The sequence below is a fragment of the Poecilia reticulata genome, linkage group LG8 (assembly GCF_000633615.1).
Source record: "Poecilia reticulata strain Guanapo linkage group LG8, Guppy_female_1.0+MT, whole genome shotgun sequence".
NCBI classification, from domain to species: Eukaryota; Metazoa; Chordata; class Actinopteri; order Cyprinodontiformes; family Poeciliidae; genus Poecilia; species Poecilia reticulata.
This window is the reverse complement of record NC_024338.1, coordinates 5,161,351-5,176,838: the sequence shown is the minus strand read 5'-3', so window position 1 is coordinate 5,176,838 and position 15,488 is coordinate 5,161,351. Positions and strand designations below refer to the sequence as shown.

At 38.0% G+C, this 15,488-nt stretch overlaps 1 protein-coding gene across 1 annotated transcript in view; it reads right to left on the bottom strand.

The window, feature by feature from the left end:
• Positions 1-743: 743 nt before the first annotated feature.
• LOC103468315 (neurabin-2-like) overlaps positions 744-15,488 on the bottom strand; it is a 30,032-nt gene continuing 15,287 nt past the window's right edge. The window contains exons 6-15 of the mRNA XM_008415292.2: positions 13,656-13,788; positions 11,627-11,747; positions 10,200-10,304; positions 9,951-10,086; positions 8,084-8,227; positions 7,894-7,947; positions 7,586-7,717; positions 7,391-7,488; positions 7,184-7,280; positions 744-5,679 (exon numbers count right to left, since the gene is read on the bottom strand). Coding sequence (XP_008413514.1) covers positions 5,626-5,679; positions 7,184-7,280; positions 7,391-7,488; positions 7,586-7,717; positions 7,894-7,947; positions 8,084-8,227; positions 9,951-10,086; positions 10,200-10,304; positions 11,627-11,747; positions 13,656-13,788 — 1,074 coding nt within the window. The 3' untranslated portion in view covers positions 744-5,625. The remainder of the gene's footprint in view (positions 5,680-7,183; positions 7,281-7,390; positions 7,489-7,585; positions 7,718-7,893; positions 7,948-8,083; positions 8,228-9,950; positions 10,087-10,199; positions 10,305-11,626; positions 11,748-13,655; positions 13,789-15,488) is intronic.

The window sequence follows — 15,488 nt, the reverse complement described above, 5'->3', positions numbered from 1 at the left end:
CCCGATGTTTCAAAATAATAAAAAAAAAATGTTTTTGTATTTATTTTCTGCACCAAAAAATGAATAAACATGTTCTAAAAAGAAAGCATGTAGTTTTATGTTGACTAAATAATTCGTAAAAGTGCACGCGGGGTGTCTCCGAACCCCTAGAGAACGGCGCACGAGGAAAGGCGGTCGGGTCGACTCGACTTCCTCCGGGACGGCGCGCAGGTTGACATGTTGCTGTTGTCTTGCAATTCTGTAGTTACTGGCGTAAAGAGGTGAAATAATGTGTCCATACACACGTCGAAGTTCTCTTGGTAAAAAAGCTCGCGCTCACCAGAACAAGTTCACAGGGACTACAGTAATCAGTACAGCTGTCCCTGGTTCGATTCCAGCTGTTACAGCAAAATCTGTGACCCATAATTTTCTGTGACCGCAGGCGTAACAAGGGGCTTCAATGTTTTTGCCGCAGGATTAGGATCCACATTTATCTTAGAGTGATAACGGTATTAAAACTTAGCAAATAATTATAAATCTTTAATATTAAATAGAAACAAGTAGATAATGTTATGCATTTTATTCAAAAGTTAATAGAACAAAATGTTCAGCCTGCTTGCCAGCAGCACTCATCAATACCACTGTTGCCTCGCAGCAAGAAGGTCTTTTGGTCCATATCCCGGCCTGGTTCTCTTCTGGTACTCCGGCTTTTTCTCGACTAGTGATAATAGGTGTTTAGTCTGAATTCAATGGCAAACAGAAGCTTCATTTTCTTCAGTTTATTGTTTTCAATGCAGACATGAGCAATGGGCAGACAATGGGGTAATGGCCGACAGCGTCAGGTAAAACACATGTAAAGGCTTCATAGAGGCAAAAGCAGCATGTTAAACTAATACATCATTAAAAGGCAAACTGATCACTTTCTGTGTTTAGACAAACCCAAAGTGACCACGGTTTTGGTGATACAACAGCTATTGTACAGCTCACATTAGTTCAAAATAGAGATGAAACTGTAATAAAAATACTAAAGACATAATAGGACTCAAGTGAGTTGCTTATGGCTGATTTTTCAATCTATTAAAAACAAACAAAAAGTCTTTCAAACAAGCTTGTTCCCATCCAGTTTGACTGATATTTAAACATACTGCAGGTTTCTTAACAAATACTTGGTGTAAATAATTACAGCATCTGATTCGTTTACGCCGTATACAGCAGGTGTGGAGTTCTTAATGAAAATGTTCTCAAACAAAAATATGAAGCTCATAGTCCTTTTTTTTCTAAACTCGACCAAATGACACCTACAGTCTGAACATACAAATACTAATAAAACCTCTGCTGTGAGGATATAATGTAAACATGTGTATTTGATATTTGTATTGTAAGATTTTTGAAGATGAGAACTCCTTAATGGCATATTTATGATGTCCAGATATTTTTCTGGCTGTAAAACAAAAAGAAACAACATATTTAATTAATTTCTAACCAAAACAACATGGGCCCAATTTAATTTCTTACTGTTCTACCAGTAATGTGTCCTAATCATAGCTTGCCAGCAAGCTGCACTGTCTCAATAAACACAGTCATGAATGAATTCAGACAAATAAGAGACAAAAAGCCTGCTGCTCTCGCTGACAACAGCAACTCAATCTACCGTTTCTATACTGTCCTAAAGCACCGTTTAGACCATCCACACAAATAACTAATCTCCAGTGGATACCATTAACATTTGAACAGTTAAATATATAATTGTAAAAACATACAGAATACTGTAACAGCAGTGTGACAAGGCCGATTAGTCTATTCTCAGCATTTAAAAAGCAAAGTGACTCACATTCCAAACAGCTATCTTCCACTACAAGATTTTAAAACTCCTAGCATATTTTAGCATTTACCCGAGCAAAGATGTGATTTATTTTTGAACAACCATGACAATAAGCTTGATACACCATCAAAATGCCCTTAAGAGATCTTATTTCCATATTTTAGGCAGCTGTCACTGACTCAAACTCTGTAGGCTGAATACTGGCACAGGGAGCATCTAATTTTTGGCTGACGTTTGTTTGCACAGAATTTTTTGGATAATAAACCTGGTGCTTTGTCATGTTAGTGTCCCCACACTAATGTGACCCAGAAGTTAAACCACTATGCACTGTTAGCTTAATTTCTAAAGCTAATGAGGCTTTAGAAATTAAGCTAAACCTAGGTTTTACTCGCTAACGGTTAAAAGGTACTGATATTTGTTCAACTATAAATATAATGTAATATTTAGACGTCCGTTAGCATAAGTTTTTACCAGCTAGTGGTTAAGGGCAATTAGTGTTTCAAAAATGAATATTAAAAAAATAGAAACCCGTTACCTTGAGGTGTTACTAGCTAAAGGGTAAGGACAATTACGCATTCAAAAAGTGATTTTTAGGTGCCTGTTTACACAATAAGGTTTTGCTCGCTGATGGCTAAGAACTTAACTTAAATGTGAAGGTAAAGTAACTGTTAGATGTTATTTTTGTGAGAGCTGCAGCTTGTACTTGTTACCCTTACAAAAGTTTGTTAGAATGAAATCATTCGCTACTAGCATGTTTGTTTTGTAGCAACCTACAGGCTAGCTAAGCACAGTTACATGCAGGAAATCAACATGGCATGCTGAAATATAAAATTTACAGAATTGAAGAAGAATTGAAATATTCTGCACTCAGGGCAGCGAGACCTTACATATTATGTAAATCAATTCACCTTTTTGGGTGTAAATATTTGGGGATACAATTTCAAATTGTTTTTTACACTAAAAGTTCAAACACTGTTACAGAATATTCAAGTCTGTTTTAAAAAAATTGTAATGAATTTGACATTTTTAAAACCAAAATGTAAATGTTACCAAAAATGTAAATGAAAAACTAAGCTTTTCAAAAGTGGTAGATTTCCAGAGTAGATTTTGTTGAGCAGTCATCTTAAGTTCTTGTGGTAATTTACATAAGTCAATAATTATTTTCAACAAGCAAACAAGTTAATTTGGATCTGTCAGAATATAACATGTGAAAAACTTTTTAAAAAATGTCTCGAGTGTCTCTGAAAAGAATGCCAGTTTAAACATACATTTAAAAAATCAATAAGATGATCAATAAAATGGTGTTATTCTTATATTTTTGCATTACAGTTTCTTGGACAAACTGATCGTAACACAATCTGCTTAGCAATAAGCAAGTCACCTGGGTTAACATACCCAGAATGCCCTGTAAACTGAAGATTTATTTTTAGAATGAGCAAACCCGAAAAAATTACTTTCTAATGAACAACTGTAACATTTCTAAAATGGAAATTGTTTAATTATAGTAGAAATTTGTTTTGCTTTTGGGTCAACTTTTGCTAACTCATCTTTCTCTTTCATCAAAGTCAATAAGCTAAGAGAATAATCTATTGCAGGTAAGATATTGATAGCTTATAAACCTCGATTAGAGCACTAGAACACCAAAAACCCCAGCGTGGGACCAACTACTATGTGGGCTCACAGTATTGGACTTATTTGGATTATTGGTATTTAATACTTTTTGGATAAGGGTTTTTTAAAACACAAAGTATCATATAAACATGTTGTAGTTAGTTCTAAAAATATCAAGACCTAATTATTGCTTTATTATGCTTATATGGTTTTTATGTCATAACATCAAATAAAGACAGTTCCCCTTCCAGAATACTGGCATTTTCATTTTTCTTTTAAGAATCAGAATAATTTTATGACTTTAAAAAATTAGATTAAAGCAGCTTTGTAGAAGTCAGTAAAAACAATACAGGAGAATATTGTTCAATAATTTTGTTGATTTTGTTTTGTTCAAACCACAAAAGCTAGAGGCTATGTCAGGGATGTGAAACACTGAAAGTCGAACTTTTTCCCCCCACAATCAATCATTTGTTCTTAAAACAATTGTCAGACTCCGAAATGTTTGGAGCAACTTAAATCCAAACGTGGGAGAAAAAAATCCCCGTCAATGCGTCACACAACTGTCTAGAGCTGCGTTTCCATTGACCGTACAATTGCGCAAATTGAAATTGTGAAATGAAAACACTGCAATTTTGGAAAAAAGACAAAAAAACTTTTGCGCTAGGATGAGGTGGTTTTTCAGCCCTATGGTAAAAACACCTTTTCTCAGCTTCACATGACGTGAGTCACGTGATCAACAGCCGGATGTTACTCCAGGCGGAAAAGATGAAGAAGACAACAGGAAGTGGTAGGAGGATGTTGGCCCGGCATGTTTTTTTTTTTGTTTTGTTTTTTTTAACAAATTACCACTTGAACAAACTTTTTAACGTGTGATTGCACAATTAAGAAGAAGAAGAACCTGTGATTTTAATTGAGTTTCTTATTTAATAGAAACACCTTGAGAAATTGTGGGGGGTTTCTCGACATTGACGGAACGATGCCAACAAAGTTTTATGCACATTTGTACTGGAAACGCAGCTTCAGAATGCCACTGCGCTCGGCTTTCTGAAACCCGATACTGATCTGCCCCTGCAGCAGCTAAAAAAAAAACATCTTATGTAAACGAACTTAGAGCTGGAGGTCCGGCGCGCCTGTAGAGCCCACAGACAGCACTCACATGAGAAGCTCTACCCGCACAGAATAGAACACTTACACCCTGTTTGCCACTGATGTAGATAGAAAAAGAGATGAAACGGAGGAATATGAAGCATCATTCACTCATGGCACTGCCTCGTTCTGATCTTCCAGATCCAGCCAACCTGCCTAAGCTAGTTAAAAGCTTTTAAATAAACGAGTAGGGAGTATATACACCGCCGCCATTCAGACCTTATGGTAGACACACTGTCAGCTGAAGGAGGGAAACCACAGACATGGGTTTCCAAGGCTCTCTGCAGTTTCACAGGTTTGGATGAGAAATGTGTCTTTCAGATTTTTTTTATTTTATTTGTTTTTTATTTTTTTAATTGTATTTATTACTTAACTACCAGCGTTCTGTTGGCTTTTTCCTTTTAAACATTGTGTTCCCTATCAGGATTCCTTGCCGGGTCATCAGGTCAGTTCCACCGCTCTTCGTCTCAGTAGTCGTTGAGTCCATTGATCGATGCCAACAAACAGAAGAACAACTCGTCCTCTTCGTGAGGGGGAAAAAAAAAGAAGAAGCAAACTGGCGGTTCGCTGAGTTCAAAAAGCAACAATCATTTGTCCTCTGCTCCGTTTTGTTCTGCATTCATGCCCACCGTCTATAAAGCACTTTGTGACAAGCCTGGGTATTAAAAGCGCTTTTTTTTTTCTCGTTTTTTTTTTTTGTTTGTTTGTTTTAAATGAAGTCAGTTGAATTATAATTAGAACCTGGAAAGATACCGTTGATGACGAGAGGAAACAAAAATCCACAGATGGGGTACAAGTCAAGTGATTGTGATTTGAGTTGATTGCCAAGCTGGTTGACAGGAAGACACACAAGAGGAGGATTCCGGTTATTACAGGTGGTGCATTCTGGGAGGGGATGAGAGGCCGCATCCTCCTCAGCCTCTCTTTTACGATTGCCGCTTTTAGTTTTTTTAACAGGTCTGTCCGTGCAGCAGATGGGTAGTTGGAATTGAATATGGCCCTGGTCTGAATGAACGCTGACCACCCCCTCTTCTGGTCACAGATAGGAGGTCGGACTTAGCAGCAGCTTAGGGTGGTGAAGGGCTCTTCAAGGCATCCACTTTGGTCTCCAGGTCTGTAATCTGTGGGGGGAAAAACACACAATATAATGTTAATTCATTTGTAGTCAAATGAGTACTTTAGCCTAACAACTTTTTGCATTCGTATTGAGCTGGTATGACAGGTTTGCTCATAAAAACCAAAATAATGCAACAACAAATATAACAAAAAGACGGAAAATATTTCTCCTAAGCACAACTCTGAAAAATGTGAAATATCTAATAATTTGTTCTAGAATGGAGGGTTTTGTCCTTGGTTGTGCTCCTCATTGGGTAGCAATCCACTCAAAAACACTTGTAACCGATGTTTATAACTTTGGTTCCTATTTAAGCAAATTACTAAGTCAAGCCAATCGATTTCACTAAAGATAAAAGCATGGATGAGTTTCTCTGGGACATTCGTCCTTTAATCCTGGAGATGTTTTGCAGGTGATCGAAGGCCGACTTTGTAACTGTCTTTATGTGGCAGTGAAGGGTCAGGTCAGAGTTCATCACTACCCCCAGATTTTAGGCTTGTTCTCTAGTTTCCACCTGTGATAACTGAATCTGTCTCTAAATCATTTTTCTCTGTAGGTCCAAAGACAGTGACTTCAGTTTTGTTTCTGTTCAGCTGAAGACGTTCCGACGGATCCACCTGTTCAGGATGGGTTCATAGTCACCTGGTGAAAAGTGATCTATTGACAATGAGGTTTTGGTCCCTGACTTTTTGAGTACAAAAATAATCTATCAATTGTAACCCACTTTGGTGAACGTTCTATTGAGTTAGCAAAGGGGAATATTTTGTTAAAAAAACGTACAGCGCAACAAACGCTTTTCTTGTATATTTATTACAAGAAAACAGTAATTCTCAGATGTGTAGTAGCACAAAGCTAAATGACTTGTTTAGCGGCTAGCTTTTGTCATAATTGTGTCAAGGCTTGTATAAGATTTAGTGATGTAAAATAACTATCCTGTTGAAAAGTGGACAGAGAAGCTGCCTCCAAGCATTCATAGTTGTATCTAACTCCAAACCATCCACTGTGTAGAGCACAGAGATCAACATGTCTGTTCGGTAACCATGGTAACCTCTAATGGAGCAGAGAGCCTGGCAGTTTGAGCAGGTAATATGCTATATAGCCACTCTATAAAGATGCTTCAGTTTATGTATCAAACAAAAAAAAAATAAAGAAATGTTAATAATATGATTATACCTAATAATTAATATGCTAAGTAATGTTTTGCTGTAATCAGAGTAATAAGTTATAATAATACCACAGTAATATGCCTGTTACAGCCAGTGATGGTTTCTGATAACACGGGCAGTTGCCCAGGGCGCTATGAGGAAAGGGTGGCGGGGGCGCAGGTCACATGACTGAGCTGAACTTTCCAAATCTTGATAGTTTGTTGGGTTGTTTGTATTGTGGAAGCAAGCATAGAGATGAGAAGATGTGGCACTAACAGGGAACAGCACGAGCCGGCTAACAGCTAGCATCGCTACATCCGTAGAGGGAATGGAAGCCAGCGTGACGAACACGAGCAGGTCACAGACCTTGTCCTGCAGGTTGTCTGTTTCTTCTTTGTGTGTCGCCTCGCTCTCTTCTTGTGCACGCCGCTGATCGGTCTCCTTCTTCAGGTACTCAACTTCCCTACAAATCACAAACACACATTCATGTTTAACTCTACACTCAATACCAGCACATTTTACGATTTAGCATCCAGATCAGGTACTCCACTCCGTTTTTTTTACTTCTCTTACTTTTGCTGGTATTCTTTAATCATTCTCTTGGCTTTGTTGTATTTCCTCTCGAGGGTTTGATACTGGGCCTGCGTTTCTTTCAGGTGTTCATCCACAGCCTAAAAACACACGCTTAGTGTTTAAATGGCCAGAAACCAGCTTTTACTGGACAAGGGAGCTGTTATTATTATTTTCATTTATTCTCTATGAAATTACCTTACACAGGGATTGTGCCTCCATCCAGTAGCCCTCGAGCTTCTCCATCCTCTCCTTGCTGTCTCTGATGTTTTGCTCCAACTGAGCGCGCTCCATCCGCCAACGCAACTTATCCTGCTCCGCATGAGCCAGCTGGAGGTAAGGGGGTGTCATTGTGGGAGGGAGGAGGTGGTACGTGGGTGGGAGAGCCAGCATTAAGTCATTGTTGAGAACAGACAGAGATGTGTTTTCTCTTTTGTACCACATGTTTTTTTGTTTTTTTTTGTAACTCATCCTGTAGAAACGAACTGAAAACAAAGTGGGCTCACCTTCCTCTTTAACAGCTGGATCTCTGCCTGCGTTACCGCATGTTTAATCTGGAGCTACACCAACAAAAAAAGATAGCAGGACATTTGGTTTAAGCTCGGAGCATGTAACAAACCCAATAGAGAAAAGTTTATGTAAGTAAAAATTACAAGTAAACATCAGTAAATTTGTTTTGCTGAAAACCAAACGCACCTCCTTGAATTTGTGGGCCAGTTTCTCAGGATCCAGCTCCACGGGGGACAACGTGTCCTGGTTCTCCGCCAGGTCGAAAACCTCGATGGAGTTCGGAAACATCGGGCTCATCTCCTCCTCCTCGTCTGTAGCGTATTCGCCAGTCTGTCAACAAATAAAATACATTTAGAAGCATAAAATGAGAGAATAGAGAAGAAAACTGATGATGACAATCAGTTAACTGCTAGCTATTAGTCCTGTAAGTCTTGTAAGTGTTATGGGCTAAAACTATCCATCCATTTTCTAACACCCTTGTCCCTCAGTGGGGTCAGGAGGGTTGCTGGTGCCCATCTCCAGCTAACGTCACTCCAGAGGCGGGGTCACCCTGGACAGGTCACCAGTCTGTCAAAGGGCAACACAGAGACACACAGGACACACAACCATGCACACACACACTCACACCTAGGGGCAATTTAGACAGACCAATTAACCTGACAGTCATGTTTTTGGACTGTGGGAGGAAACCAGAGAATCAGGAGAAAACCCACCATGCACAGGGAGAAGATGCAAACTCCATGCAGAAAGACCGGGCCAGGAATTGAACCCAGAACCTTCTTGCTGCAAGGCAACAGCTCTACCAACTGCACCACTGTGCAGCCCAGGCTAAAACTAAGTGACATTTTTCTCTGACTTGAGAACGTCAAACACAATGTGGCGGCGTCTCAGTTAAAAGTAGGAACAGCAGCGTGGTTTGCTGGTTGCTTTTCTCAGTTAATATAATCTCTATTAGCAATAAAAGCTAACAAACAACATATTCAAGCACCAAAAAGACCATGTTCACTGTCTGAAACTGAACAGCAAATTGTTTGATTAATAAGATATTATTATCTCAACTTTCACTACGTTGGAATCCACAGTGTAGGCTGGTGAGAAGCCTTTCACTTTTCAAGTTGACTAATTGTGACAAATTCAATAATTTTTTTGTTTAAAAAAATTATATTATTGGAAGGGAGTTTTATGCAGTTTGAACAACAAAAAATGTAATTAAGCTGTATAATGAATGTGAATATTCAAGAGAAAGACTAAATGTAGCCAGAGCCTTCAAGGTAAAGCATCCAAATGATTAATGGCAACCTCCCAACCATTTATCTTGTTTTTCTGCTCTACATCACAAAGTAAGTTAATCTTACATTAACAGGCTGTATTGAACAAACTAACAGAATTGCAATCAGATTATAAAGCCATGATGTTATCATCATAATGGATTTTCAGCTCTGCTTACACTTCTGTATTGACACAAAGACAACCTTGATATCAGCGCATTTATAGACCACAGCAAACAAGATGTCTATTAACGTCTTTTTCACACCAAGGATTAATGTCTATTATTAATGGCTATTATTAGGAATTTTAATGTATCGATCCTCTTTCAACAATCCATTTAATTTCCTTTCACCATCCAATTTACAGCTGAGTTATGCAGGAATTACATGACTAATTCATAAGGAAAACGACCAAGCAGATAGAGCTATTAAACACATTTTTAATAGTTAACTGGAATTTCCTTGGCATCAAATAACAAAGGCAATTTATAAGCTAACTGAAAGGCTTCTGTTCCCTTTTCTGGCCACAAGGTGGAGAAGTTAGACTGAGAAAGGACAGGCCATGTGGTTGCACACAGACGACATTTTGTCTCAACACAAACACACGCTGAAAGGACACTTCTGATTTCCTGTGGTTACGTGAAGCTGCAGCAGCAGCACAGCTGACGATGCGCTCTGTTTTTTGTTCTTCAGAAATACAGACAGAAAAAAACCTGGACAAGTTATCTAAGCTGTACTTTGTTTTTCAATAAACGCTTCGACGTGCTGCCTGTCTTCCCCCCTACCTCTTCGTCGTCGTCCATGTACTGTTTGTATCTCTGCTCCATCATCTCTCTCTGCCATCTCTCCTGCTCCAGAGTCTGCTGGATCAGCTGAGCCACTTCGCTTTGCTCCCCCGGCTTTTCCCTGCCAATAACAAACCTAAAAAAAAAAATTTAAAAAAAATCACTTAACCCACACATATGAATCGTGAAACTCCTTTATTAGCTTCAAATATTAAAAACATGAGTTCACAGAAAGCAAATGCGACTGACTTGACTGTGCCTGATGTGTTGCGGAGGACAGAGGCGGCGAAGCTCTGGGTGACGCCAACCAGACTGGTCCCATCGACCTCCACTATCAAATCGTTCACCTGGATCCTGAAAGCACAGCAGAAATAAACCCACTGTATGCAGTCACAGAACCACCTTAAGTCCAAACCGTCAGTGTCTAAGTTCCAGTATCAGAAAGGAAGTAAGCTGTAGAGAACAGTTTCAGTGACACCAAAAGCCAACAAGACTTGAACTAAAATTTTAGATTAATTGACGTTTATAGAGGCTTTCAGAAATAGTAATACCTTTTGAACAAGTCCAAAAAGGTCAGTAGAATCTATTGGGATTTTATGTCATAGGCCAATACAATTTTGCAAGTGTGGTGTTTCTATTAAATGAACATTTGAATGAAAACCACATGTGAATATGCTTGTTTCTATTAAACAAATTTATTTTCAAAATTTGAATTTGCATAATTTTATGGTTAATGGCAACGCATACTGTCTCGTAAAAACTAGCTCCTCATTCTGTGCGTTGCTTCCTGAAGCCGTGGACTCTGTTGAAGTTTTAAACGATTGGATTTGATTTTACTCAGTTCTAAAGTTTAGCTATAACGTATGTGATGCGCCAGATATTCTATGAACCTTAAAGGAAAATGCCATCCCACACTCAGCAAACAGAAACTTGCTGAGCTGAACAACATTTTTGCCAGTAATAAAATGTCTTAAACATTCCTCTTGCTCTGACTTTAATTGCTCAATATTTGGAGGTGTGGCCAACACGGACTGAATACTTCTTTTTCCTGCCATTGCCAAACTACAACCTTAAACAGGCAGACTACAACTCTAAGACAGCATAAAACAATTATCATCATCATTCACAACTCCTCCTTTTGTTTGCTTAGTTAAAATTCTATGTGAGAAATTGAGTTCAATGGAAGAAATACAAGATGGCACACTGAAGGGAGATGAGAATCAAGCAGAATTGGATGAGAAGGCAATAGCCAGGCTAACACATCCATGAAATGGAAGTGAAATGATACATGGAAAAGTTTAGTAAAAATTTAAAAGGAGCAGCATTAACTAACCCTGTTTAGTTTGATACACCTGAATGAATTCCATGAAGATTACTTGTTAGAAGTTGGAAATTATTCAAGACTGGGTTTTTTATTAGCGAAAAATGCTCAAAAACTTTCATCTTTGTGAATCCACTTCACCATTACGCAGTGCTTTGAGTTACTCCATCACACAAAATTACAATACAATTACAATACATCAAAGTTTGTGGACATACGTGATAAATCATGGAAAAGTTCACGTGCTCTGAATGGTTTTGTAAACCACTGTAAACATCATTTTTCCAGTCAGCCTGTCGATACCGTTCTAGTCGAAACAAGTATCAGGGCGAGTGCAGACAGGTGGGCAGCCTACCTGCCGTCTCTGTGAGCGGCTCCACCCTCTGTGACAGTTTTAACGAAGATCCCCAGCTTCTCCAGGCCCATGTCCGCTCCTGCTCCCATGCCAATGATACTGATCCCGAGGCCGTCGCTGTCTGAAGGGCGCAAAGACAAAAACACAGCGACACAGTTACGAATCTCCTGCTTTACTTCTTCCTTTTGTTTAGAAGTACATGGTGTCTACTAAAAAGTTAGCACATTAAATAACTTCAAACAGCTAATCCATATACTTGTTTTCCAGTCAGCCTGTTCTAGTTGAAACAAGTACGTCATAAATTTGGAAAAAATTATGAAGTACATCAGTCCCATTGTGTGAACAAACAAGTACCACCATGAAGTAATAAATTCGACGAGCTCTAAGGAGAAGTTACTGAAATTATTCTCAGTTTCTATCAGTGTGATTCATTGTTTTTAGAATGTTTCTTCTGTTCAGAGAGGTTTGTGGGTATTTGTTTCTGCACATCCCACCACAGCGTTTCAATCAGCCTGAGGTCATGAATGCGGCAAGCTCACTGCAGCAGCTTATTTAGTTTTTTAAACCTGTCTGTTCTAAACAGAATTGTGGTTCAATGGGTCTAATTTTAGCCAAGCGGTTGTATATTAACCTTTATTATTCTCTTAACCTTATTGCAGGCAAGGTAAAAACATTTAGTGTTCATAAACCATTTCCTCCTTTAGTTTTTGCACATATTGAAAACTGTCCCTTCCTGTTGATCTTAAGTTGAACCTTACTATTTTGAGAACTGATTTTTTTTTAGGGCTAAATGATTTTTTCTATGTCCTGAATCCTGCCACAAAAAGGTATATCTAATTTTTAGCATTACTGCGTTACTCACACATGCTTGTAGATACCAAATTTACTTCGCTAAATGCTGGTGTTGTATTTAATATCATATTTAATATGCTGCCTATGTTAGCCTTCTAGTTATTATGCTAATATATGTCAATATTGTAGCTACTGTGGTGATACAGGTTAGCATTGTATTTATTATTCTTAAGCATGTTAGTATTGTGGCTAATATGCAAAAAAGTTTCCTGATTTTAGCTAGTATCCTAACAGTATTGTTGCCATCATACTGACAATTGTTAGCAAAATATGCAAATACATGAATTGTAGTATTGTAGTTAATATACTATTAAGAGGTAGTATTATAGTTACTATGCTAATACAGTTAATTATAATAGCTAATATATGAATAAATATTTGTATTCTAACTGTGATGCTAATACATGTAAGTATTGTATTTATTATGTTACCTGTAATAAACATTGTAGTTTTCTTTTTATTACTTCCCTATATTGTAACTACTACACTAAAACATGTTGAGCTATTATGCTAATACATGATAGTAGTGTTGCTATTATGTTAACGCTAGTTAGTATTGTAGCTAAACAGGCTAATATATGCTGGTTCATAATTACCATGCTAGTAGGAGTTGCTGAACTTATATGTGTTAATATTGTAATTATCATGTAATTATCATGCTAATACGTTAGCATTTAATAACTATTATAGGTACATCACTATGACACATTAGTATTCCAGCTACTATGTTAATACATATTAACAATGTAGTTTTCATGTTATTACTTGTCAGACTTCACAGTATATAAAGCTGTTATACTAAAACATTTCGGTATTGCAGTTATCAACATCTAATAGTACTGTAAAAAATATTGCCGATTCATATTAGTATTGTAGTATTGGAGTAGTATTGTAGTATAGTATTTAAAATACTTACATACATTGCTGTTATATCTAATATTACAAACTAGCCATCACACATACCAGCTGGTTCAAATCTATTACCTCCAGAATGACTAGCTGCTAATTAGGCTAATCCACACAAACTTTAATCCCATAAGAAGATAAGAGTTACATGCAGACAGTGTATGTCCTCTGAGAGAACCCTGCCAGTGTATCTGTGTGTGTATGTGGTGTGTGTAGTTACATAAGAGACTTGACGGAGTGACTCTTAGCGACTTTAAACATGTGTACAAACCTTTCTCCAGTTCAACGGGAAACAAATCCAGCTTCTCGACTCTCTTTTCAAGCTCATACTCGGCCGAGGCAGCCATGGGGTCAACGTCGTCATTGCGCCGGTCGTAGTCTTCATTAGAGTAGGTGGTGAAGACCTGCACATATGACAAAAGTTAAAGGTCAGGCAACTCAGCACTTTACTGAAATGTCAAAGAATAGCATTCAGTATGGTTGAACTTTTTTGGCCTAAATGTGAACCACGACTTTTGTTCCTAAGGAAAGGGACAATGGTCAAAGTTAATGGGAAAGATGCACGGGACACCGTCCAACAGGACTAGAATAGTTCAGATCAAAACCTATTCATGGGTTAGAATGACCCAGTCAAAGTCCAGACCTGAATTTAATTGAGAATCAGTGATAATACATGAAAATTGCTGTTCATAATTTTTCTGGAGCAATTTCACAGAAAATAATGGTTTCAGGGTCTACACAGTGGCGCAGTTGGTAGAGCTGTTGCCTTGCAGCGAGAAGGTTCTGGGTTCGATTCCCGGCCCTGGTCTTTCTGCATGGAGTTTGCATGTTCTCCCTGTGCATGCGTGGGTTTTCTCCTGATTCTCCGGTTTCCTCCCACAGTCCAAAAACATGACTGTCAGGTTAATTGGTCTGTCTAAATTGCCCCTAGGTGTGAGTGTGTGTGTACATGGTTGTGTGTCCTGTGTGTCTCTGTGTTGCCCTGTGACAGACTGGCGACCTGTCCAGGGTGACCCCGCCTCTCACCTGGAACGTTAGCTGGAGATGGGCACCAGCAACCCTCCTGACCCCACTGAGGGACAAGGGTGTCAAGAAAATGGAAGGATGGATGGATGGATAATGGTTTCAGCCAGTAGACATCCCATAAAGACTGGTGGAACGTTGTTCTACAATTCATTGGCTCTTGAGTATCTGTATATATACTTTTTGTAAAAATAAATTTGAAAAACCACAAATACACTAAATTATGCTCTACCTTGTGTTGTTCAGTCACATAGAATCACAATATTGCACATTGAAGATTGTTCTTATATCACGAGGAAAAGCAAAAAAGATATATAAAAAAGAGATATATCTACATATAAACATATGTATATAGACGTATAGTTATTTGAAGCAAGAAGTCACTTTATGTTTCTTTTTGTAAATCTCACACTATGTGTGCCTTTCCTTTCACTGTACCCTCTCATTTGTGTTGCTATCTATAATTCCCCTCCCCCAACCCAAAAAGGTCAACAGCATCGGTTTCCTTGGTAACCATCTTGTTGATCACATGACTGTATTTCGATGGAAGCCTGGCACATTTAGTGCCAATCTTGCAGTTGAAACATATATATATATATTTATATATATGTGTGTGTGTGACAAAAACCAAAGACAGAGCTGAAGGATTTTATTGTGTGGGAGGTTTTTCCTACAGTATTATTTACGTTCCAGTGTGTGGAAGACACTGTCTCTCTCTCTCTCTCTCTTTTTTGCTCTCTCGTCCCCGCTACATTTTTTTTTTTTTTGATGACTTTATGATGGTGCTTTGGTTTTGTTGTTTTTTTAACTTTAAGATGATTTGTAAAAACAAAAAAGTCTTTGTTTTAAAATGTTTGGGTAAAATTTTACTGTGACGCGTTACATTTTTTTGAATAAAGCTGCTTATATTTTGTATTCTCTTTTCCAAACTTAGAAGGCACAGAATGGCAGATGAGCAAAATTTAAGTTTTAAGCAGGAACAACAACAAAAAATAAAACAAGCATTTATATTTCAGAAATGAATGTGTCATGAAGCTACAGCCTGCAACTGTTAAATTGAATTTTATATTGAATTTTACTT